Here is a 22,265-nt window from a genome sequence, read left to right on the forward strand (position 1 = left end):
GGGGTTCACAAGTGGGGAGAACAGCCTGGTCCCTGGTTGTCTAGACACTGGTGTTGTTTTTATTTATTTCCCTCTGTGGCAAAATACATACAACAAAATTTTCCGTGGAACCGTTTCCTAGTATACAGTTTGGTGGCATTGAGTATATTTACACAATCGTGCACACAACCTTGAAACATTTCATCTTGCAGAACCAAAACTGCTGTCATATAATCCCCATTTCCCGCTCTCCCCAAGCCTGCTGCCCACTGCTCTCTTTTGTTTCTGTGAGTTTGATGGGGTATCTCATATAAGTGGGATCTTACAGTATTGTCTTCTTGGGACTGGCTCGTCTCACTCAATACAGCATCCTCAAGCCTCACGTTGATGCCCGCGTCAGAACTTGCCTCTTTCTAAGGATGAGTAACATTTGTTTTGTGTTGTCTGCACATTTGGTTTATCCCTCCATCTGTCCACGGGCACTTGGCTTGCTTCCATGTCTTCGCTTTTGTGCATTTTTTTAAACTTCATTTTTCACTTGCTCATAAACCAAGTGGCTAGTTTGACAGACCTTGTGCCACTCGTTTGTGCTCTTCACATGTGGGGAGGTGACAGGCTATAAGAAGGTGCAGGCACAGTGACAAGGAGACTATGGACTGTGCCCCACAACTCACTCTGGGATTCACCCAGGACTAGGAATTGGATTCTTCCAGATGTCTTGATCCAAAAAACGAGGCTACCACGTGGCTCACAGAGTTATGGAGAATTAAAGACAGGCAATGTACAAGAGCATGTGTTTCAGCAGCACCGGTGCTCAATGTCTCTTCTTGTTGCTCACACATTGACCTTTCCAGCCAAACCAGGGGCTCTTACAAATGTGCTCAGCCTGGACTGTGATGCTGTACTCTGCTGGGGGGAGGAGAGTGCAAACTCCTCAGTGCAAACTTCCTTTTCTGTTGCACAGAGATGGGCAAACACAACAGACACTTGTACCACCTGCTGGCAATTTAGGTAAATGTTCAATGGAAATTAAAATTTTTTAAAAAGATTTTATCTATTTATTCATAGACACAGAGAGAAAGAGAGGCAGAGACACAGGCAGAGGGAGAAGCAGGCTCCATGCAGGGAGCCCGATGTGGGACTCGATCCCGGGTCTCCAGGATCACACCCCAGGCTGCATGCGGCGCCAAACCGCTGCGCCACTGGGGCTGCCCTGGAAATTAAAAATTTGATCCTGAAAAAATATAGTAGCATTCTAGAACGTATTTGTGCATTTCTGAACAGTTTTCTTTGGTGGTTCTCAGCCATGGCTACTATCAAAGTCAGGTAGTAGAAGTCTCAACAATTATAGATTTCAAGCTTCACAACAGGAGAAAGCATCAACTCCTTCGGGTAGGACGCGGCATCTGCATGAATAACAAAGGATAGGAACAAAAGCAGAGCTACCAGAGGATGGCGGATGACAGGTAGGTGGGTTAGGGGCTGAGGACCAAGGCAGCGGCTGTCTGCTCTAGAAGATGCCAAAGAGCCCAGCCTGAAGCTCCCCGGGGCCACATGTGACTAGGGAGGAACCATGCTTGGAGGGTCTCATGGTGACCCAGGCCCAGCACGGTCTCCGCGCCCTCCCATTAGCCTTCAGGTGAGCAGCCCCTGGAAGCGTTGACACTGGGATGGGATTCTCAAAGCTGATGGAAGTGAGCACACAGGCAGGTTTTCACGGAACAATGTTTATTTAAAGCTACATCTCGGATTCAACCATTTTCAGGAGGGCACGTGGCTTGTACTGGCAGCTGCAACACATCCAGAAATCGTACAGTCTCCATATAATTTACCAAAGCACTCCAGACGGGCACTGGCCTCACCCAGGATCTCCAGATATTCTCAAGCATCAGAAGTATGTATTAGTTATGTTCAAATGTCACAGCTCCCTAACAAAATAACCGAATGGTTACGGACATGACCGAATGCAAAGCCCATCTCCAGGGCCTGTTGCCAGCTGTTCACTGGCCGACGACGAGACCCGCGGCCCAAGGGCGCAGGGCTCTCAGCCGCACCCGCGCCGCACAGCCGCCTGCCTTCCGCACGGGAAGCCGGGCTTCGGGATGGCAACGGCTGCGCCTCGTGTCCCGCCTGCGCCCTCCGGGTCCCCCGGCCCCGCCTGCGCCCGCCCCGTCCCCCGTCCGCGTCCTCGCCTGCGCCCGCCCCGGCCCCAGTCCCCGTCAGCGCCCGCGCGCTCTCCCTATCCCCATCCCCGCCTGCGCCTGCCCCGTCCCCCGTCCCCGCCTGCGCCCGCGCGCTCTCCCCGTCCCCGTCCCCGCCTACGCCCACCCCATCCCCGTCCCGTCCTCGCCTGCGCCCGCCCGGTCCCCCGTCCGCGTCTACGCCCGCCCCGTCCCCGCCTGCGCCCGCGCGCTCTCCCCGTCCCCGTCCCCGTCCCCGCCTGCGCCCGCGCGCTCTCCCCGTCCCCGTGCCCCGTTCCCGTCTGCGCCCGTCTGCGCCCGTCCGCCCCGTCCTCGTCCCCGGCCCCGGCCCCATCCGCGCCCGCGTCCTCCCGCCCCGTCCGGTCTCAGCCGCTGCAGACACTTCAGAGCGCCCTCCCCCAAGCCCGGCCTGAGGCCATTTGCCGAGCTTCCGGCAGGTGGCAGTAACGCGCCGTCTCTTCGCTCCTGTGGGGTCAGGAATCGCTGGAGGAAGTGAGGCTGCTCCAGGCCGGGAGTCTCCAAGTACAAGTTCCTGGGGCACAAAAAGCGGAGGCTAGAATAAAGAGGATGTTTCCAAAGAGACCGCGAGGTCCGAGTAGTGACGCTTGTGGCAAGTGGGAGAGCGCTCCTGAGTGACAAAGGGTCACAGAAATTCGGCGACTACTGAAAGGATGAGAGGGGAAGTGAGATGCAGATATCTTCGCGTTCCCTCTAGACTGATGGAAAAACAATATTTTCATAGAACGGGAAGGCCACCCTAGTGTAGAATATCCTAGATGCTTGGATCTGCTCAATCCAGTATTAACAGTTACTCACAATGGCCATTAACAGAGTAATAGAAGTTGAATAATCCACTTAATAAATCAGGACTATTTTCCCACGTATCTCAAAATCGTCAGCCCACCTCCCCATCCTATGGCAGAGGCCAATAGATAGGTAAGGATTCAGCAGAGAATAAAGGCTCTTTTCATAAATGCTTGAGAAAGTACTCTGGATAACTTAAAAGGACATTTCTCTCCCCAAAAGAGAGTAGGCATATTGGTATTTTCCTTTTTTGAAAAAAAGATTTATTTTAGAGAGAGGGGGGGCACGAATATGGGGGAGGGGCAGAGGGAGAAGAAATCTCCAGCAGACTTCTTGGGGAGTGGGGAGCCTGACATGGGGCTGATCCCACCACCCTGAGATCATGATCGTAGCCAAAATCAAAAGTTGGACACACGACCAACTGCACTCCCCAGGCGCCCCTCAATATTTTCCTTTTTGTACATATCGTAATGCACTCCACTATTTTATTCCTACTTATTTAAATAGACAACTCCTCTGGTTGAAATTCATCCTGATAGAAACCGCTATGGCAGCAAAATGAACAGAAATGTCTTATGGCCTGAAATGAAGCAACTAAATAAATTCATCGAGGAAGTCTGCGCAGAGTGTGGTTTACAAAGGGGTGTGATGGAGAAGGTGCACAGGCGCAGGGAGCTCCCGGTGCCACATTTAAGGCAGGCGAACTCCAATCTGCTAGAGAACAGAATTTTCTCCGGAAAGAATCAGAAAAGATTCTGAGAGATAGAGGTAACTCAAAAGAATGGAGACACAATATGTGTATGGATACAAAACGACAAAAAGCCCAAGCACCAGGGGCTCCAAGAGGAAAGGTGTCTGCGGTTCAGATCAGCTGGTCCAGGAGGCCTCCAGAGGAAGCCATCAGGGACGCCTGCAAGGGACACCTGCCCGGCCTGTCTTCTGAGCACAGGGCGCCTGCGCTGCCACAGCCACAGTTAAGCCCCTGCTTCTGTCAAGAGGCTCAGAACCCCAGGAAGAACATGGCAGCTCAGCTCTAATGTACGTTTCTTCTTCCAGCCCCTGCGTTGCTGTGTAGGACCCGGACCACATACAAACTCCACATCTTTACTTTCAATGACACAAATAAAATGATATAACTGTCCAGGGAACCAGTGTGGAGAAAGCACAATACTGAGCATACAATAGAAGTTTAATAAATACCTAATGCATCAGGTTTGCTTTCAAGATGGTGTTTTGTTATACATTCGTCACCATTGCTGGGAATGGGCCAACAAACATCGAGTGCACACGGAAAACTTGACAAGGCTTTTTAGCATTTATTAAAATTAGGATAACTGCTATATTTTGTAGAATAAGTTTAAAAAATAAGCTTTCACTTCTAAAATGTCGAACTAAAAATAAGTTTAATAAATGAATTATTTGTATATGGAAGATAATAAATATTTGTTGAATGGAATTGGAACTAATAGATGCTAAAAATTTTTAGAAATCTGGACTAAAGATGTCACACATGAACTAATACACATTTAAAAAATTCTATCAGTATTTAAAAAACAGACACCCTATTAATAAAATCATTGAGATTCAGTTAAGAAAAAGTTCCTCTCAAATTTTTTAAATCAAAGATCACACAACTGTTTGGCTACAACCTTAATTGAATAAAGAAGCAGGTATTTACTAACCATAATAATAAAATGATAACTAAGAACTAGAAAGATATACTTTCCTAAAAATGAACCAAATCAACCTTTTTCATGTATTTAAAAGAAGCTACAAAAGTGAACTTTTCATGAATGGCAGCGCACTTGCATCTGGATCAGTTCTGAAAGCCACACAGCAAAGCCAGAGACAGAAGCACCTGCTCAGCTGTCATTCTTGGCCACTTGCTGGGGCCTCCTCACAGAATGCCAGTCTCATGGTTTATTTTTATTTTCACAGTAAGTAAACTGGCAATATCCATAAGGATGATAATACTATGAGTATTAATTTAATATCTTAAGGAGTAGTAGAGGAACCTCAGTCTTCAAAACCATTTGTATACAATGTGAACTGGTCATTCTGCAAAGAGCAGCTGCAGGTGTTATAGACCCAGTTCAGGCACTCAGATCCTTAGGACAGAGGTACGTATATTTAAAATTTACTCTGAAATACAAGGTAAATCTAATGGGGGGACCAAAATTAAAAACCATACCCTAACAACTGAAATGTCCGAAGGTGAAATGAAAGATTTAGAAGCTCTGTATAATTATGCAATAAGTTGAGCTGTGCAAATTTTCAGATTTTTAAAAAATCAAGAATTAAATCATTATTTTATTCTATAATTCAGAATTATAATGCTACCAATGCTTAATCTATATTGCGGATTCTTCAATCAGGGGCATCTTCCTTCCTACTTATGTTTATATTGATGATAATGGTGAAAAAGTCCACAGAGATGGAGGAAACATAAACTTTCTTAGAAGGCTGAGCAACAGAATAATCTCTTGAGAGTTGAATTTCCATGGACTCCAGAGCTGAAGCAGGACATTTTCTCCAAGTCGTCCACTGTGCACTTGTTTTCCACTATTCATCCTTTTTCCCCAGGACGGATCCGTGATACATGCTCTTCTGGTCCACATGACCATTTTTTATTGCCTTACATAAAAGCCAATTGCATTTGTGTTGGTTTGTTTAGAGACCAGGTGTTCAGGTAAAAACAAGTACATTTTTGGAAAACCTTAATATTCCCGGACTCACCCTCCACCTGCCTACTCCAGAGAGAGGAGGCACCTGGTAAATTATGACTTCTTATTGCAGAAAAGCCACTTGGTCAGTAACCAAGTGTCACAGAATGGATGTAAGGCCAAAGATTTTGACTTCTGGATGGAGACACCCACTTCCCACCGACGACTGTGGCGTAGTCTCATCCCCTGCTGCTGGCTGGGTGCTGACACCCTTCTCAGGGGGGTGGGGGTGACCAGCCAGGGCCGTTGCTGGCGGGCTCTCTAGTGAAGCTTGCTGTGCACAGGGTGGAGTAAGCTCATGTGTTCTGCCCCCTTGAAAGGCAGCTTCTCATTGGAATAGTAGTGTACAACCTCAGGGATGCTGTCGAAGACTGCGCTCGTCTGGTTCAGTGTGTACTTGTTGTCCTTGGTCTGGGCCACTATGATGTGGACACACCCTTGACTAGTCCTAGACCAAAACAAAACCAAGGAGGAGCTGTGAATGAGGTGGCCAGGGGTCCCACCCCACTGACAACCGTGTTGGCCACAGTCACAGGCAGTCTTGCCCGTCCTGTCCCTGGAACGGTCACAGATGCCAACAGAAACACACTGTGCAGTCTAGGGGGATCACAGAGGGCCTTGAAGTCCTTGGCTATGGTGGGGCATCTTGCGTTGTTTGTCCTTCATACACACAAGGCATCAGGGACTGGACCAAAAAAGACGAAGAAAACCAAAGCCCAGTTCCCCTGTCTTCTGAATTGCCAGATTACAAATGTGAGGTTTAAACCCACCTTATTTAAAAAAAAAAAAAAAAAAAAAACCTTCTTGGTCATGGGACAAGGACACATAAGGTTTACTGCCCTCTTCCCTCCCCCAGATAATATAGTAATAATAACAACAACAACAACAACAACAACAACAAAACCAACCCAGTTTCCTCCTCCCTCCCCTCCCACCCCCACATTGGAAGGCTGTTCTAGTTGTATATTAAGGCCCAAGATCTACCCCACAAGCCCTGTTTCAGGAACACGGCAGAGCTATTCCTGGTATTGTGTATCTGCTGGCTGGCCCTGCTCTGCAAGCCACGTTGCTCAAACACCCCCAGCCTGTCTGATTGTTTCAGCTGCAGGGGCTTAGCTTCCTCAGGAAGGAAACTCTGGTAGGGCTTTGACAATGATCCTCCAACACAGCACCGCTGAGCCCACAGGGCAGCGAGAATTTCCATAATACAAGCTCCACCAGGCCCCTCGTGCAAGAATGAACGTTCTGGTTCAATTAAACAGGGAAGTAACAGCAAGTCAGCGTTTCCTCCTTCCCCACAAGAAACTGGTATCAAAACTGCACATGGCATTTTGACATCAAGGATCTGAAAGTTACAGATGCTAGAGAATAAGAGAACCACCAATCTGTCTTGTTGGAAACTCTCTTTTTGTCAGGATTATCTCTGCTGGACCTCATGGGTCAGGGAACGTTCAGCACAAACAGGGACAAGAGAGGCCCACATTATCACAGGAGACTATGGGGCATCTACCTCCCTCCCAACGGGCTCGCCAACCTGAGCCTCTCACATCCCATCCCACAGTTCCAGCAAGGGCGCTGCGTCTCCTGGCAATATGCACCCTGAGAACCCCCATCACATTGGTCTTTTCTGACAGGTCCTGTGCCTGAGATGAAAGGCCACTCGTTATGCTCCTCACCCCAACCGCCCCCTTCCCTGCCCCTTCTGTGAAGCCCCACGCAGCTCCCGCACTCACTTCAGTGCAATGGAGTACTTGCTGTTCCCCGACTCGCTGTTTCGAACCAGATAACCAGCTTCTTTGCAGGGCTGGAGTCGACTCTCGGCCTCTGCACGGGTGATGGCACCATGATACCAACTGTAAAGGGGGAGGCACCATTGTCAAAATACAGACCCTGACAGGGCCCCGCTCCACAGAGGACTGTTTCTAATGCAGTTCTGGGGGAAGCTCAATAGCCTGATCTGGACCCTGCTTCATGTTCAGACAGGACAAGGTACGGGTGTGGGTGATCCTGGGCACAAAACCTATCGATCCTGTGAAAGGGACTTAATAGAGCTGGTGTCATTTAAGTGTTCAGCCTGTACCAGAAAATGAAATTTAAAGCCGGGCTCTTAGGATGCAGTGCACTTTCTATTCTGCACAAAATGGGCTTTGGAGACTGGTTTTCACTAATAATATTAGCCCCACCCAGACTTGAACTCATGAACGAAAATAATCCTGTGACATGGGCGAGGTTCCCCCACCTCGAGGGCAGGCCCCAGCCCTCATGTGGGGCGTGCGCGAGGAGGACACTCACGGCTGCTTCCCCAGTGGCAGGGCTGGGTCCACCCTCTCGCCCTCGCTGTGGTCTGAGGCAGCTGGCTTCAGGATCTTCTGCGTCCAGCTTTTCTGCCGCTGGTGCTGCTTCACTGTGTCCTCCTTGACGGAAGGTCGGTCAGAGCCTTCAAACTGGACTGGAAAGAGGGCTTGTTCACCTCAGAGCCCCCAGGGCGGCCCGTGTGCACATTGGAGAAAACACCCCCTTGCCTGGCTCAGCTTAGGAAGGAAGCCCCATCATAACAGCAGGAGTGCCCTGCAGATACCCTGACCGCAGATGTCCTCCATGGCCACCTTCCTGGGACATGCCCATCTCCCATGTGGGGAGATGCGTGGGGTGGGGGTGCCAGGACACATGGGCATGTACTTCTAAAAACTTCTACTTCAATATATTTAGAAGAAAAAAAGAGCATCTCATTCTATGAAACCAAAGAAGCAGTTTTTACTATGAAATCATTAAAACAGAGAACTGCACTTGGAAGCAAAAACTATGGGATGATAGCCACTCTGGCACCTGGGCCGGACAGAACACAGACAGTCTGGAGCCGCAGGGGCTGGCGTCTGCGGGAGAGCCAGTGCCCATGGGGCCACAGGCCACGGGACTCAAGCCGATGGCCTCAGGTGCTGGCGGTCAGGCATCCTGCCCCTCTACGCTCCAGCCATAGCAGCCTGCTCTATCGGGGGATGGAACGGGCATCCCTCTTTTAAATCCAAGGAAAAGGAGGGTCTGTGTTCCTAAGGTTTCAGCCAGGCAGAAAAGCTACACCCTGGGAGAAGCAAAAGGAAGAATATCCCTCCCTCTACTGACCCTGCTCATTAACCCCCTCTGCCGTCATTCTACATACTCGCTCTCAGAGAAAGATTCCCGTAGGACGATTATTGACAGAAAAACAAGCGAGTTCGGCAGCCCCCAAGCACCGGTCGGTCCGTGATGTGCTGACCCGGTATTGCCATCGTCTAAGGAGGAACGTCGTTGGCTCTGGGGGGGAGCACCGCGGAGGAGCTGGTAAGAGCTGCTCCAACCTCAGAGCCTAGGGGCAGGCAAGCAGGCAGCCATCGGACTGGGAGTTTTCAGCCGCCAAAGGCACAGGTGCAATCTCAGGCCCTCGGATGTGCAGGCGCAGGGGCCGCAGGGAGGAAGGCCAGGGGAGTGCGGGGCGGGGGACCCTCACCTGACAGTGCCCGCGCAATCTGCTCCTTCTTCCACTCCCAGGGCTGTTCGTACTCGGCCGCTGGCCTCTCGTCCTCCACGGGCAGCCGTGCCCTCCGGTCAGGAGCTGCATCTGCTGGCTCGTAGGGCGTGTCGTACAGCTGGGGAGGCTTCCCCAGGAGCTCCTTTGAGCTCCGTCTCTTGGCCAAAGTCTCCGTTTTCGCGCTGTTCTCGCCCAGCTCACAGGCACCCTCAAGCAGCTGGAGAGCCTTCACCAGGGGGTCCTTTGAACCTCGGCGTCGGATTTCTGAAAACACACCACAGACAAAACCTTCACAGGAAAAGGCCTAGGAAGCCCCTAATGAACCGAGCTCCCGCTGTCTGGATAGAGGTGGCAGAGAACACGGAGCTCACTCCGCAGTGTGCCCAACACCTTCCTCCAGGCACCTGAGCCAGGTACGCAGCCGGGCCCGATGAGCAGGAAGCACCTGAACACACGTGCCTCTGGGGCCCCCAGCTGCGAGTGGGAAGGGACATGGCCACAGGGTACCTGCCCCATGGCCCTGGGGTGCCACTGGCCTAGAAAGCTGAGACCATAGTATTGTAAGAAGAGCTGTCTGCCGTGTTCCCAGCACTGGGCCACATACCCTGATGGCAGAGGTTTACCTACGCTGGATGGAGTTCTGGACTTCTAGGTGGTTTCAAAAGACTGGGAGCCAGACACACTCACAAATAATACGTGACAGGCTGATCACTGCAGGATGAAGAGAAACAGCTAACATCGTCTTGGGTGCACCGATTTTCACAACTGCCCGACAAAGCGGGTACCGTTATTTCCCTAATTTTACAGAAGAGAAAGTTGAAGTGCAGAGTTTAGGGTAACCGTCCAAACCCAAATGTGGCAGAGCCTGGATGCAAGAGCAGGAAGCTGGGCTCCAGAAGCCACTGTGCTTGGACTGACTCCAAGTGGAAGAGAAATGGAAGGTGGGTTTACTGTGACAGAGGAGGTCACTTCCAGTGGAGGAACCTGCCTGAGTGGAGATACAGGGCGGGGACCCCAGGGGAAGCGAGAGAGGGGCTCAGAGGACAGAGGCCAGGAGGGAACATAGGGCCAGGGAGCAGAAGGGTGGACGTGCCACGCTCCAAATGCACAAGTTGTAAAGGCAAGGATGAACAGTTCAGGATGCTCCACATGCCATGCATCTTATGCTGTGTAACAGGTCACATGGAGGGATCCCTGGGTGGTGCAGTGGTTTGGCGCCTGCCTTTGGCCCAGGGCGCGATCCTGGAGACCCGGGATCGAGTCCCACGTCGGGCTCCCGGTGCATGGAGCCTGCTTCTCCCTCTGCTTCTCCCTCTGTCTCTGCCTCTTTCTCTCTCTCTCTGTGTGACTATCATAAATAAATAAAAATTAAAAAAAAACAAAAACGGTCACATGGATTATGTCTGTGTTTCATTGGAAGTAAAGGATCCAAAAACCAAGCAGGGGCTAAGCTGCCTCAGCAGGCTGGAGCCAGCAGTGTGTGGGACTGGCCAGCTTGGGATCCACAGGCCTTAGAGCTGGAGCCTGGCCCCAGAGTGTGCTGCATTTCTTCTAACCGCCCACCACGAGGCCTCCAATCTGCCCACCTGGATACAGTCTAGAACCTTCCTAAGTGCAAGCAACTCGGGGCACTGCTCCAGCCCTGTGAGCTCTCAACGGTCTACCGACCAGGTACGGGTGGCTTGGGACAGCCCCCAGGCCCAGCAGTGAGTCTCCAAAGTCTGTGGCCGTGTGGGGACTCCTTCCCTATCCTCTACATAGGAGGAGGTTGCTGCTGTTGTCCGGGTGGGCGGAGGGAGAAGTGTCAGCAAAGAAACAGAGGGAGAGGCCAGATGAGCACGAAAGGGCCAGTCACTTGAAACAGGCTTGGCGACATTGGGGAGTAGACTTACTGACTTCCGTCCCAAGGAGGGGATGACAAATGAAACATTCAAGGTAAAGTAGGAAAACCAGGACCCTAAATCCAAAAGGGTGACACTGGCTTCAGGATTAGGTTCTAATTCTGAACGGGGCCCTGAATGTAGCTAGCTCCAACCTGACACCTCACATCCACAGCTTGCCAGAGCGCCCTGAGGCCCGGCCCGTCACCAGGACCCCAATTCAGCAGCTCTAGGGCCCAGGATTCTCCTGGGAAGCGAAGCCCCAGAAGCACCCGCACCCTTCCTGGGCCCCAGAGCTCCCATCTGGCCTTCCCTCCACGGCCATCCTGTCATTGGACAGGGGCTCCCCCAGGTCTGAATCCCCCACATCCAAGTGGTGTCTGGAGTTGTCTGATGCCCTGTCGAGAGCCGGGCAGGACACAGGGCTGCCTCTCTGTCCTGCCTCTTGACTTTCAATCCTAAGCCTCCTTTCCATTATTCTAGACCAAGTTACAGAGAATGAAAAACACTCTGCTCCTGGTCCAGTAAGATAGGGCTGGAATTTTTTTTTTTTAAAGAACGTTTCTATAGAGCTAAGAAAGAGGAAAGAGAAAACACAAAATAATTCAAAGGGTGAATTTAGAAATTTTAAGTTTCTGATCAAAACCCAAGTCTGTCCTTGGTCTGGGCTGCCTGGTGCCACGGGGGTCACCTTTCCCACGGTCCTCACCTCTGCCCCAGCTGAAAGAAACAGAGACTTGATTCCAACCTTAAGACCGGAGTCCAGATCCCTGGGTGACTCAATGGTTTAGCATCTGCCTTCAGCCCATGGCCTGATCCTGGAGTCCCGGGATCAAGTCCCACATCGGGCTCCCTGCATGGAGCCTGCTTCTCCCCCTGCCTGTCTCTGCCTCTCTCCCTCTCTCTCTGTCTCTCACGAATAAATAAAATCTTAAAAAAAAAAAAAGACCAGAGTCCTGATCACCAGGAAATTTCAATGTTTGTGTTGAAACGATGGTCAATAATTAGGACCTTGGGTTGTCATCACGTGTGTGTGTGTGCAGGAGGGGAGGCCCTGCCCTCCTCGTCCTTGGGGTGGCCTGTGAGCCCAATCCCCGGGGAGTGTGTGGCCGGCCATGCTCCTTCCTGGGATGGCCCTGGGGTGGGACAAAATTTGCGAGGTATTATCACCTTGAAAACAATGTTTAATTAGGGGAAAGCAGGGCCTGAGCACACCCTCCCTTCCCCGGCCCCCGTCCACCCCAGCACCTGGCCGCCCTCAGCCTGTGGCGCCATAGAAACAGAAACAATCCTGGAGCCGCGCTCCGACCTTCCTGGGGGAGAGCAGCCCCTGACGTGGAGAGCTGGCTCTGAGAGGAAACAGGGCTGAGGAGGAGGAAACAGCCAGAGGAAGCTACGCCCCGGCTCTGCTCCGATGATAGAGGCCATTTACCTCGGCGACAACACACCGTGGTGGCCGTAGATAAACACCACCTGCTGGGCTGGCCTGGGCCCATGCAAGACCCTTACTAAAGCTGACAGCAGTTGGCAATTACTATTCCTCTACGCTTGTCTGCAATTCTCTTGGAAAATGCAGTTCTCTCTGGAGTGTCTAAGGAATGACTCCATGCATTGGACATGCGTGCACCAGGTGTGTTACACCAGCATCTTCGTGAAGCTATCTGTGTGATGCACTGAGAAATGTGTGAGCCCATTTTCACAGGTGAATAAACTGAGGCCGTGCATGGTCAGGGGAGCCGTTTATAGCCAGCTCCCCGGGCCCCTGCCTTTCCACCCCAGAGTTCACACAGAATGTTAATCACATTTCTATAATGCACCTTTCCCGTCCCATCTCACAATGCTTACAAAACGATAAACTTACAGACTCAGAGGCTGTTTTTCCCTCAGAATCAGAAAAGGGCTGTTTCAAGTGAAAATCTTTTAAAAAATATTTTATTTATTCATTCATGAGAGACACACAGAGAGAGGCAGAGACATAGGCAGAGGGAGTAGCAGGCTCCCTGTAGGGAGCCCGATGTGGGACTCGATCCCAGGACCCTGGATCAATCACAACCTGAGCTGAAGGCAGACACTCAACCACTGAGCCACCCAGGTGCCCTTGGTCACATCTTTCATTAATACTCTCATTTTTTATTTAAAATGAATAGGGGTACCTCGGTGGCTCAGTTGGTTAAGTGACCAACTCTTGATTTTGGCTCAGGTTGTGATCTTGGTTCAGGTCATTTCAGGGTCATTAGATCGAGCCCCAACTTGGGTTCCAAGCTTAGAGGGGAGTCTCTGTCCTCTGCCCCTCCCCTAGCTCTCCCTAAAAAATAAATGATTTGAATATTTCCTTATCAAATAAATCTAAAGATCTGAACAAAAGCAGATATAATCTAGGAGCTCTGAAATTCAAAGTTTTACAAGAAGTAGACAAATTAGATAAATCAAAAAGTCTATTTTTTTTCCAAAACGGATTTTTTAAAGGGACACCCCAACACTGAGGTCATCCTTTAGATTTGACTATTTGGACAAGCCAACAAAAACCATTTGTAGGCAAAAATAAAACTTAAAATCACCTGAGACGGGGTATGGCAAGTAAAAGCAGACACGGATGACCCAATGTCTGCACTCTCCACGCGGACACATTGTGGAATGGTTCCGAACTTCGGCACCCTCACTGCGGGCTGGCGACTTCTACCACCACCATACAGAGCTGTAGGATTTAGGCAGCTGGATGGTAAGCCTGGCACCAACGTACAGGATGCCAGCTTGGAAGCAGTTTTCCTACCAAACGATATGGTCTCAGCAGATGGCTCAAGACCCTTCCGGTGCTAAAGTTTTCATTTGGCAGCCAGAACTCATCATACTCAATAGATAGAATATTTCTGCTAATTATTTAGCTAAAATATACGTAAGCAGAACAACAGAGAGGTTTACAATAATACTGCCTTATATTCATAATCCTATCTTTTTATGAACAATCCTTTGGGTAAATCTAAGAGAGGATTTATTCATAAATGTATAGATCCTTTAGCTTTTAAAGTTAAGAGCAAAGTTTTGTGGGGGGATCCAGGGAGTCTGGCTCCCATAGTTACTGGACCACAGGAAGTTAATAAATGCCTTTTCTGTCTATTCGTCTGTTGCCTGATGCAGACGGTGATTCTCACTCTGTATTTCATGGCACTCGCACTTCTCCAGGACATATTTCCTTGTCTGTTTGCCTCTTGGGTTGTAAGGTCGGATCACAAGGACTTGGGTCACGTGGGTCTTGTTTCCTGGATGCCCAGAGCCCAGCACAGGGCCTGGTACCTGATAAATAAATACCTAACAAGTATTTGTTAGATGTTGTAAGATAATATTATGAACAGCATTGAATCAGGTGTGCTACCCTCACCTCGTGGGGGCCAGCAAGGCAGGACAGGGGCTGGTGTTTTCTAGGGCCTGTCCATGTCCTGAAAAATGCCCAAATTAAAGAAATGTCTCTAATGTTTTCAAGAAATAAGAAACATTTCTGAAATTGGACATGACAACCAAGCATAAAGGAGCAAACTGAAAAGGTAGGTTAAAAACAAAAACAAAAACAAAAAAAAATCCCCAGCAGCAAATCTTTTATTTCCAGCTTCCGATAAACTCACTTCCTGTTATTCTGTCCAGCTGTGGGGTGTGTGGGTAGAATAGGAGGTGTATTCTCTACTGATCTGAGACAGACTCTTTGATATAGATTTTAAAGGAGACAAATTCATGGATTTTCTTAAAACAAAATAAGCTATCAATTTTTTAAAAAATTAGTAGTTTAGATGTTTAATAAATTTATTCTCCAATTGGATACTCTTACATTCCTAAATAAATGTATTCACAGAAATTGTAAACAGAGGGGGAAACCTGGGTGGCTCAGTGGTTTAGTGCCTGCCTTTGGCCTAGAGCGTGATCCTGGAGACCCGGAATTGAGTCCCGCGTCGGGCTCCGTGCATGGAGCCTGCTTCTCCCTCTGCCTGTGTCTCTGCCGCCCTCTCTCTCTGTGTCTTTCATGAATAAATAAACGAAACCTTTTTAAAAAATTGTAAACAGAGCCTGGCACTTAATAAATGCTCAAATATTAACCACTATTATTATCATTACTTCATGTTGGACGATTCTGACTTTTCAGTACAACCGTCTTCGTGAGTCTGAGTGGAAAGATGCCTTACTCACGTGGAAAGCATGAAGTGCGTTTGCTTACACCATTTCCAACATGGGCAGAGACGACATGGTATAGGAGGCAGACCACTCGATCGGGAGTGGGGAGATCTGGGTTCTGATTTCTGCTATTTCTTAAAAAATCTATGAGCACAGGCAAGTCAGAGTCTCTGATTTTGTACCAAGGGGAGTCTCCTGGAGTCCATAAGCACCAAGTCTTATGGGGATTATATAGGGGGGAAAAAAGCAGGGCATTTCCCCCTATTATCAGTGTGGCCCCAGAAATAAACAGCTGGGACAGTGTAGATAAACTACTTATTCTGGTAAAAGAGAGAAGAATAAAAACTAAAGGACAAAAGAAAAATAAATCAAAATTAAGTCTTCTTTTCTTTTATAGAGTATTTTTTCCCTTAATTTCATGTAAAACTAAATCTTTTCCCCTATTTCTTTCAAAGCCGCTGATATTTTTTAAAATTCTGACTAAGTTCATTTTCACTTCCTTTCATTTACAGATTTCATTAGAGGTCACAGTCCAGTGACCTTCAGGGTCACAGACTGGCCAGGGTACACCCTCCCAGAGCACAGTCTTATCTCTGTGAGCAGGGAAGCAGGACGCGGCGCCCCTTTCCTGCTGTGGCTCATTTTCATTCTGAAGCCTGCCCTGACCCTTCCAGGATGCTGACTTCTCTGTACTCACCGCCTTGGACCATGCCTGTGAAGCCTGTGCCCTGACAGCTTTTCAATCTGTCTCTAAATGGGGGGGACAGAGTCTTGAGCATGTGGCCGAGTCCTTCTCCAGGCACGAAACACTCAGAGAAGGGAGCAATGGCTCAGCTCTCAGAAAAACATTTGTCACTATGGATTGAAGACCATTTAAGAAAAAACTGGGTGAATAAACTATTTAAATTCCACAAACATATCTAAATAACTTAGTTCATGTTATTTTTAAGTATCATATACATGACCTTAAAGAGAATTATGAATAAAAGGGAAAGGTCTAACACTAAAAATGACAGAGTGAGGGCAGCCCCGGTGGCGCAGCAGTTTAGCGCCGCCTGCAGCCCAAGGTGTGATCCTGGAGACCCGAGATCGAGTCCCACATCAGGTTCCTTGCATGGAGCCTGCTTCTCCCTCTGCCCATGTCTCTGCCTCCCTCTGTGTGTGTGTCTCCCATGAATAAATAAATAAAATTAAAAAAAAAAATGACAGGGTAATTGCTCTGCTCAAGTGAGAATGTTCCGACCTGAAAAGCTACAGGATCAGTTGAGTTTGATTTTAGAAGGTTTGCGTTGCATGGCTCAGCTCACATTGATTAGTATTTAATTTTTTTGCTCCAGTGTTGTAGAGCTTCTTGAGAAATCAATCTTCCACTGCTAACGCGGGGTCATGTGCGTACCTTCCAACAACATGAAATCCTCTAAGTGTGTATTAGTTCCTCGGCATTTCGAGAGTCTCAACTTCCATGACGAATGTCAAAGCTTTCAAAGTGGCCAAGAAATGCATATAAACAATCTCAACACTGAACGTCACGTTCTAAGCAAACTCACAAGTATCATTTTGTACAGAATCAGAAAAACTTTAAAGATCCTGCAAATTCTGACACCAAAGGATATAAAACCATAAAGGAAGTTAACTAGATATTTTGACCTTACTTCTGGGTCCGACTTCTCTTACTTCCAGTTGACAAGGTCTGGTTCAGCCCTGTTATCCCTCTTCCCCAAATACGCAGGTCAGCAGCTGTCACTGCCAGCGTGTGAGACTTGGGTCCACCCATGTTCCCAGTTACAAACCTGTTATCATTTGCTGTGCGTCATAGGGCTCCATGTAGCCATCATTCTCTCCTGCTCTCTCTGCGTCCCTTTGACCCTTCGTCCTTTTGGCATCATAAGGGTCAGCATAGTCTTCTAAAATGATGACCTTAAGAGAACCAGAGAGGAGAGCTGCCGGGTTATCAAGCACCAGAATGGCTGCTGGTATCAAGATGGTGACTACGGGTCTGCAGACTTGAGTCAAGGTTTCCAGCCAGCTGTAAATGGCATTTGCACTGGATCATGTAACTATCCACATTATCAAGTGGGCAAACATCTGACTGATTCTGGTGGTATAACTGACTGGCCACCATTCACCCAAGCTCTTGCTTGTGCCCCAGCATCTCTCTATCCAGCTCTCTCCCAAACAGTAATGTGTTTGCTGGCGGCAGGGTGGGGGGGTGGGGGGTGGGAGTGGAGGACGCTGTCACCGTAGAGCAGAACAAAATGAACTTAGTCTACCAGCTTCCCCATAATTTTGGTCTTTTTAATGCCAACCTGGTGAGCAATCTAGATGCAGGTCAGCCGGTCATCCAGTGACTACTGAGAGTCTACCAGCCTGGCGAGAGCCCGTTTCTTGCCTGTAACACCTCCAAACAGAAAGCTTCATAAGAAGTCTAAGAACTAGTCAGACCTGAGGAGAACCAGGGGAGTCCTCAGTTCAATAACTCATGGGCAGACAGATCCTCACAGAGTTTTGGTTAGCATTTGCGGCAGAGAGCCTCTAACCTTCCAAACACAGAAAATGTACCTAGAATGTGGTGTGTTCAGTGTGGGTGACAGTCCAGGCTAGGGAGCCTGAGCTTCATAGGCTCTTCTGAGGGAGGAGGAGTTTTGTGGGAATTATATGGGAAACAAACAGCACAGCCCTTGACCTGTTATCCATGTGGCTCCACTGCAAACAGCTGGGAGGGTAGAAACAACTTATTGCAGCCAAAGAGAAGGACAGAAATCAGAACAGAAGGGCAAGAGAAGGTGAATCAAAATGAAGGGAGGAAGCTGCAGGTCCTCCTTCAACGTCCGATCACACTTGCCAGACAGTTCGTGGACACACCGAGAAGCATCACTGGAGCTAGCTGGAGAAATTCAGAGGAACAGGGAGAAATGAGGAGAGGGGCCAACCTGCCTGGAAGGGGATGGCCTACGAAATGGCGGACACCCAGGAGGGATGCCCAGCAGCCACTGCAGAGCACCTGAGCAGCCCTCACTCCTCCACATGCGTCCTGCATTCCCAGGAACAGAGGGCTGTGGAGTGCAGCTCTCGCCCATGGCTGCACGGTGCTTAGATCTGCTTAGATGGAGTCCAACAGTCAGGGAGACCGGTGGCTAATATGTGGGTGAGCTGGGTCCTTGGTCATCTTTCTACCTCTCCCCCACCCTGGTGCCCAGCACAGCACAGGCACCCTGTAAATATCTGTGTAAAGAAGAAGTGGGGGTATGAAGTGCCCAGTGTAGACACACATGGCATGTGCCTGCAGGGCATGCTGTGTGTTCCAGCCCAGGCAAGAGAAAGCTAAGGTTCCTATGACAGGAAGTGACAGCCTGGGCTGGGGTCTGGAAGCTCCTCCTGATTTCTGGGGGCGCCTGGGGGGCTCAGTCAGTGAAACATCTGCCTTCGGCTCAGGTGATGATCCCGGGGTCCTGGGGTGGAACCCCACAATGGGCTCCCTGCTCAGCGGGGAGTCTGCTTCTCTCTCTCTCTCTCTCTCTCTACCTCCACCCCTCCACCCTGCTCATAATTTCTCCCTTACTCAAAAAAAAAAATCTTAGATGGAGTGGGTCTCCTTACAGGGTCATGCTCCTTAAGAGCCTCGCACTGGACAGCAACCAGAAAACCTCTGGGGCGTAAGAAGCAGGAAACACCTTCTCTTCTGCTGTGTGATTTCCTTAGGGGCATTTCCTGGTCCCACTCTGTACCCTCTGCAGCCCACGAAGCCCTGGGTGGCTTCTCCTTGTGCTGCTGCAAAATAGGCAGGGGAGGAATCAAAGCTGCTGGCACAGCCCGAGAAGCCAGCGCTGGGAAGCGGCACCAGCCTTCCATGGTAGCAGAGGAGGGGCTGGGTGGGTGCGGTCAACCCTTCCCAGAAGCTCTCAAGTCCATAGACTCCTGCTCAAGAAGCATGAATGTATACACAGATCTGGCTCCGCAGTCCCCTGGATCTCGAAATTAAAATAAACCACATTTATCAGGGGGTCAAATTTAACAAAACAAGGATGTCTCAATTACTCTTCTAAACGGCTAACAAAATTAAATGGATAGTACGTTTCCGGAGAGTCCCTCATCCTTAGAACGAGGATTTTTCAAGATAAAAAAGAATGGAACCAGTGCAATGGTCCCTTGTCACCAGATGTTGCAGGGAAGCACACAGTTACCTTCTCGGGGTACAGAGAAGCACGGGGCTCAGTAGGTGCTCTGGGGTCGCTCCCGCTGTCCGCTTCGGCGGGGTATGGCGGAGGGTACGGGGAAGGGGGGTGTCCACGGCGGGCACAGGGGGGCAACGCGGGGGGGCACAGGCGGCCCCCGGGGGCTGCGTTCTCACCGTTTCTGGCTGCCTTCCAATCTTGCCCTTGTCCAGCTCGGGGCCCAGGGAGGCCGGAGACGAGGACGCGGACGAGGAGCAGCTGCTGGTGCTGCTGGCGCTGCTCTTGCCGCTCTTCTCCTGAGCGTCCACCTTGACGAGCCTGCCGATGTAGGAGCTGCAGCCCGCGCTCCTGGCCACGCCCCGGTGCTGCTCGTCGTCCGCTGCCCGCGAGTTCTTGCGGCCCTTGCCCGCGGCGGCCTGGATCAGGCCCTGCAGGCTCTCCCGGGGCGGCCGGCTGTCCCTGGGGGCGCCGACGCCCGCCCTGCCGCTCCCCAGCTCGGCCGCCGAGTTCTTACGGCCCTTGCCCGGGGCCGGCCCGGCGCCGCCCGCCTCCGAGTTCTTGCGCAGTCGGCCTCCGCCGCCACCGGGCCGGGCGCGCTCGGACGCCGTCTTCAGGTTCAGCGGGAACTCTTTGAACCACCGGGCCGCCATGGGGGGGGCCCGCGGGGCAGGCGGGCGAGGGGCGCGGCGCACACGCGGAGGGGCGCCAGGGGCCGAGGCCGCCTCATTCCCCGGGGCTGTTCCGCGTCCCCCGCCGGCCGGCGCGCAGCCCGGCGGGGTGGGGCCCGGGGCCGGGCTCTGCGGGGCGGCGGGCCGCGGGGCGTCCGGGCTCTTGCCACCCTCCCTGGCCCCCCGAGCGGGACAGCCCTGCCCACCCTCGCCGGGGACACACGATCGGCGCCGCGACGGACGGGGACCGACGGCGGGCCGCCCACCCTCGGCGGGCCCCTCCCTCGGCGGCTGGCGCCTCCCGCCCAGATCCGCCGGGGTCGGCGCCTCCGGCCGGGGCGCGGCGGGGGGGGGGGGGGCGGAGACGAGCCGCGGCTGCACGTGCCGGCCCGGGGCCCCTGCGGGTCCGCAGCCCCCGCGCCCTCGCCGAGCGGCCCCCGCGCTCAGCCACGAGCCTGGCGCGCCGCCGCGTCCGCTCACTGCGCGAGCCGCAGCCGGTCTGGTGGGGGTGGGGGCGGGGGCGGGGGGGGGCGGTACGGAGGGTCCCCGGCGTCCGGGACGATCCCCCTCCCTTCTGGCGCCGCCCGCAGGCCGCGAGGAGGCAGAGCGCGCAGCCGGGGCGCGGAGGCGGCAGGTGGACTAGCCCGGCCGCGGGGCACACCCGGCGCGGGGGTTCCGGGCCCCAGGCTGCGTGGCGAGGGGCGGCGGGACCCGGGCGCTGGAGGCCCCTGGGAGGCCGCACCCCCATTTCCACTCCGGGGGGCAGGGCGCGCGGTTATCCCCGGGCAGTGGCTTGCTCTCGCCAGGTGCGTCTGCGAGACTTTTGGTGGGGGTGGTGGGCGGGAGTGGACAGCGGAGACTCAACGTCTGCAGGACCGGGGGGGGGGGGCGCTTTACCTTGGAAGAGGCCAACCCTTCCCGTTGCGAAGCCATTAAAGACTTTTTAGCTGAAAAAATCTGACCGCGCTGCGGAGGCTCCCGTACTGCGTCCCAAATCCTTGCATAACGAGCCATGAGCCACGGGGACTGATTGACCCAGGCCCCCCATCAGCTTCATCTGTGTCCGAGATGCTCTCCGAGATGGGTGGCAGAAGAGGTGCTTGCTGACACCAGCCATTCTTGGAACTGTATCTTGAGTTTTTCTTTAAAAGGCTTTATTGAGATATGATTTACACATCATAAAATTCACCTGTTTTAAGTGTACAAAGGTAGTTAGTATACTTCCAGTACAGCCATCACAATCTACTTTTGGAACATTTCCACCACCCCAAAAGGAAGCCTTGTGCTCATTAGCAATCCACCGCCCCAGCCACTAATCTACATTCTGCCTCTACAACTTTGTTCTGGACTTTTCCTATGATTGGAACAAAACAGTACATGGCCTTCAGTGTCTGGCTTCTTTTCCTTAGCATCATGTTTTTGACATTCATTCATGTTGTAGCATTTAGCAATATATTTCCGTTCTTTTATGCTACTAGGTTGTTATGTTACTACATTGTGTGTGCATATATATATATATATATATATATATATATATATACACAACGTCTGATTTATCCATTCATCCACCAGTTAATGAACATTTGGGTTGTTTCCACTTTGGCCATCATGAGCAGTGCTGCTGGGAACAAGTCTTTGTGTGGACATAGGTTTTTCATTTATCTTGGGTAGACAACTGGCAGTGGAATTGCTGGGTTACATGGAATTCTTTAACTTTTTGAGAAACTTCCAAAGTGTTAAAGTAGCTGCACCAATTACATTCCTACTAGCAGTGTGAGGGGTTCCATTTCTGCATATCTTGGACACTGTGTCTTTAGTTAGAGCCCTCTGAGCAGGTGTGACTGGCATCATCATGTCCTTGGCTTGTGTTTCACTGATGGCTGAAGAGATTGAGGGTCTTCATGTGTGTGTGTGTGTGTGTGTGTGTGTGTGTTTTGGCCATTTGTGTATCTTTGGAGAAATATCTTTCAGATTGTTTGCCCATTTTATTTTTTATTTTTTTAAATTTATTTTTTGAAGATTTGAGAGTGTGAGAGAGCACCCATGGGAAGCGGGAGGGCAGAGGGAGAGAGTCTCAAGCAGAGTCTGCTCTGAGCTCAGATCCCCACCCAGGGCTTCCATGACCCTGAGATCATGACCTGAGCTGAAACCCAAGAGTCTGGTGCTTAATTGACC

At 51.1% G+C, this 22,265-nt stretch overlaps 1 protein-coding gene across 1 annotated transcript; it reads right to left on the minus strand.

Annotated features, from left to right (window-relative positions):
• Positions 1-4,280: 4,280 nt before the first annotated feature.
• SHE (Src homology 2 domain containing E) lies at positions 4,281-21,094 on the minus strand. Its single transcript, XM_072831527.1, has 8 exons — positions 21,053-21,094; positions 20,752-20,957; positions 19,599-20,589; positions 17,041-17,167; positions 9,192-9,476; positions 8,000-8,156; positions 7,441-7,560; positions 4,281-6,155 (listed from the first exon to the last, which is right to left on the minus strand). The coding sequence occupies exons 1-8, from the start codon at positions 21,092-21,094 to the stop codon at positions 5,969-5,971; spliced, it is 2,115 nt and encodes a 704-aa protein (XP_072687628.1). The 3' UTR covers positions 4,281-5,968.
• Between the last annotated feature and the right edge of the window lie 1,171 nt (positions 21,095-22,265).

Source organism: Canis lupus, chromosome 6 (genome assembly GCF_048164855.1).
Source record: "Canis lupus baileyi chromosome 6, mCanLup2.hap1, whole genome shotgun sequence".
Taxonomy (NCBI): Eukaryota; Metazoa; Chordata; class Mammalia; order Carnivora; family Canidae; genus Canis; species Canis lupus.

Coding starts and splice junctions, on each gene's coding strand:
- SHE (XM_072831527.1), bottom strand. CDS start 21,094: ATGCAAGGATTTGGGACGCAGTACGGGAGCCTCCGCAGCGCG. Junction 20,958..21,052: donor ACGGGAGCCTCCGCAGCGCG/GTCAGATTTTTT, acceptor CCGGTCCTGCAG/ACGTTGAGTCTCCGCTGTCC. Junction 7,561..7,999: donor CTGCCACTGGGGAAGCAGCC/GTGAGTGTCCTC, acceptor CCCCCTTTACAG/TTGGTATCATGGTGCCATCA.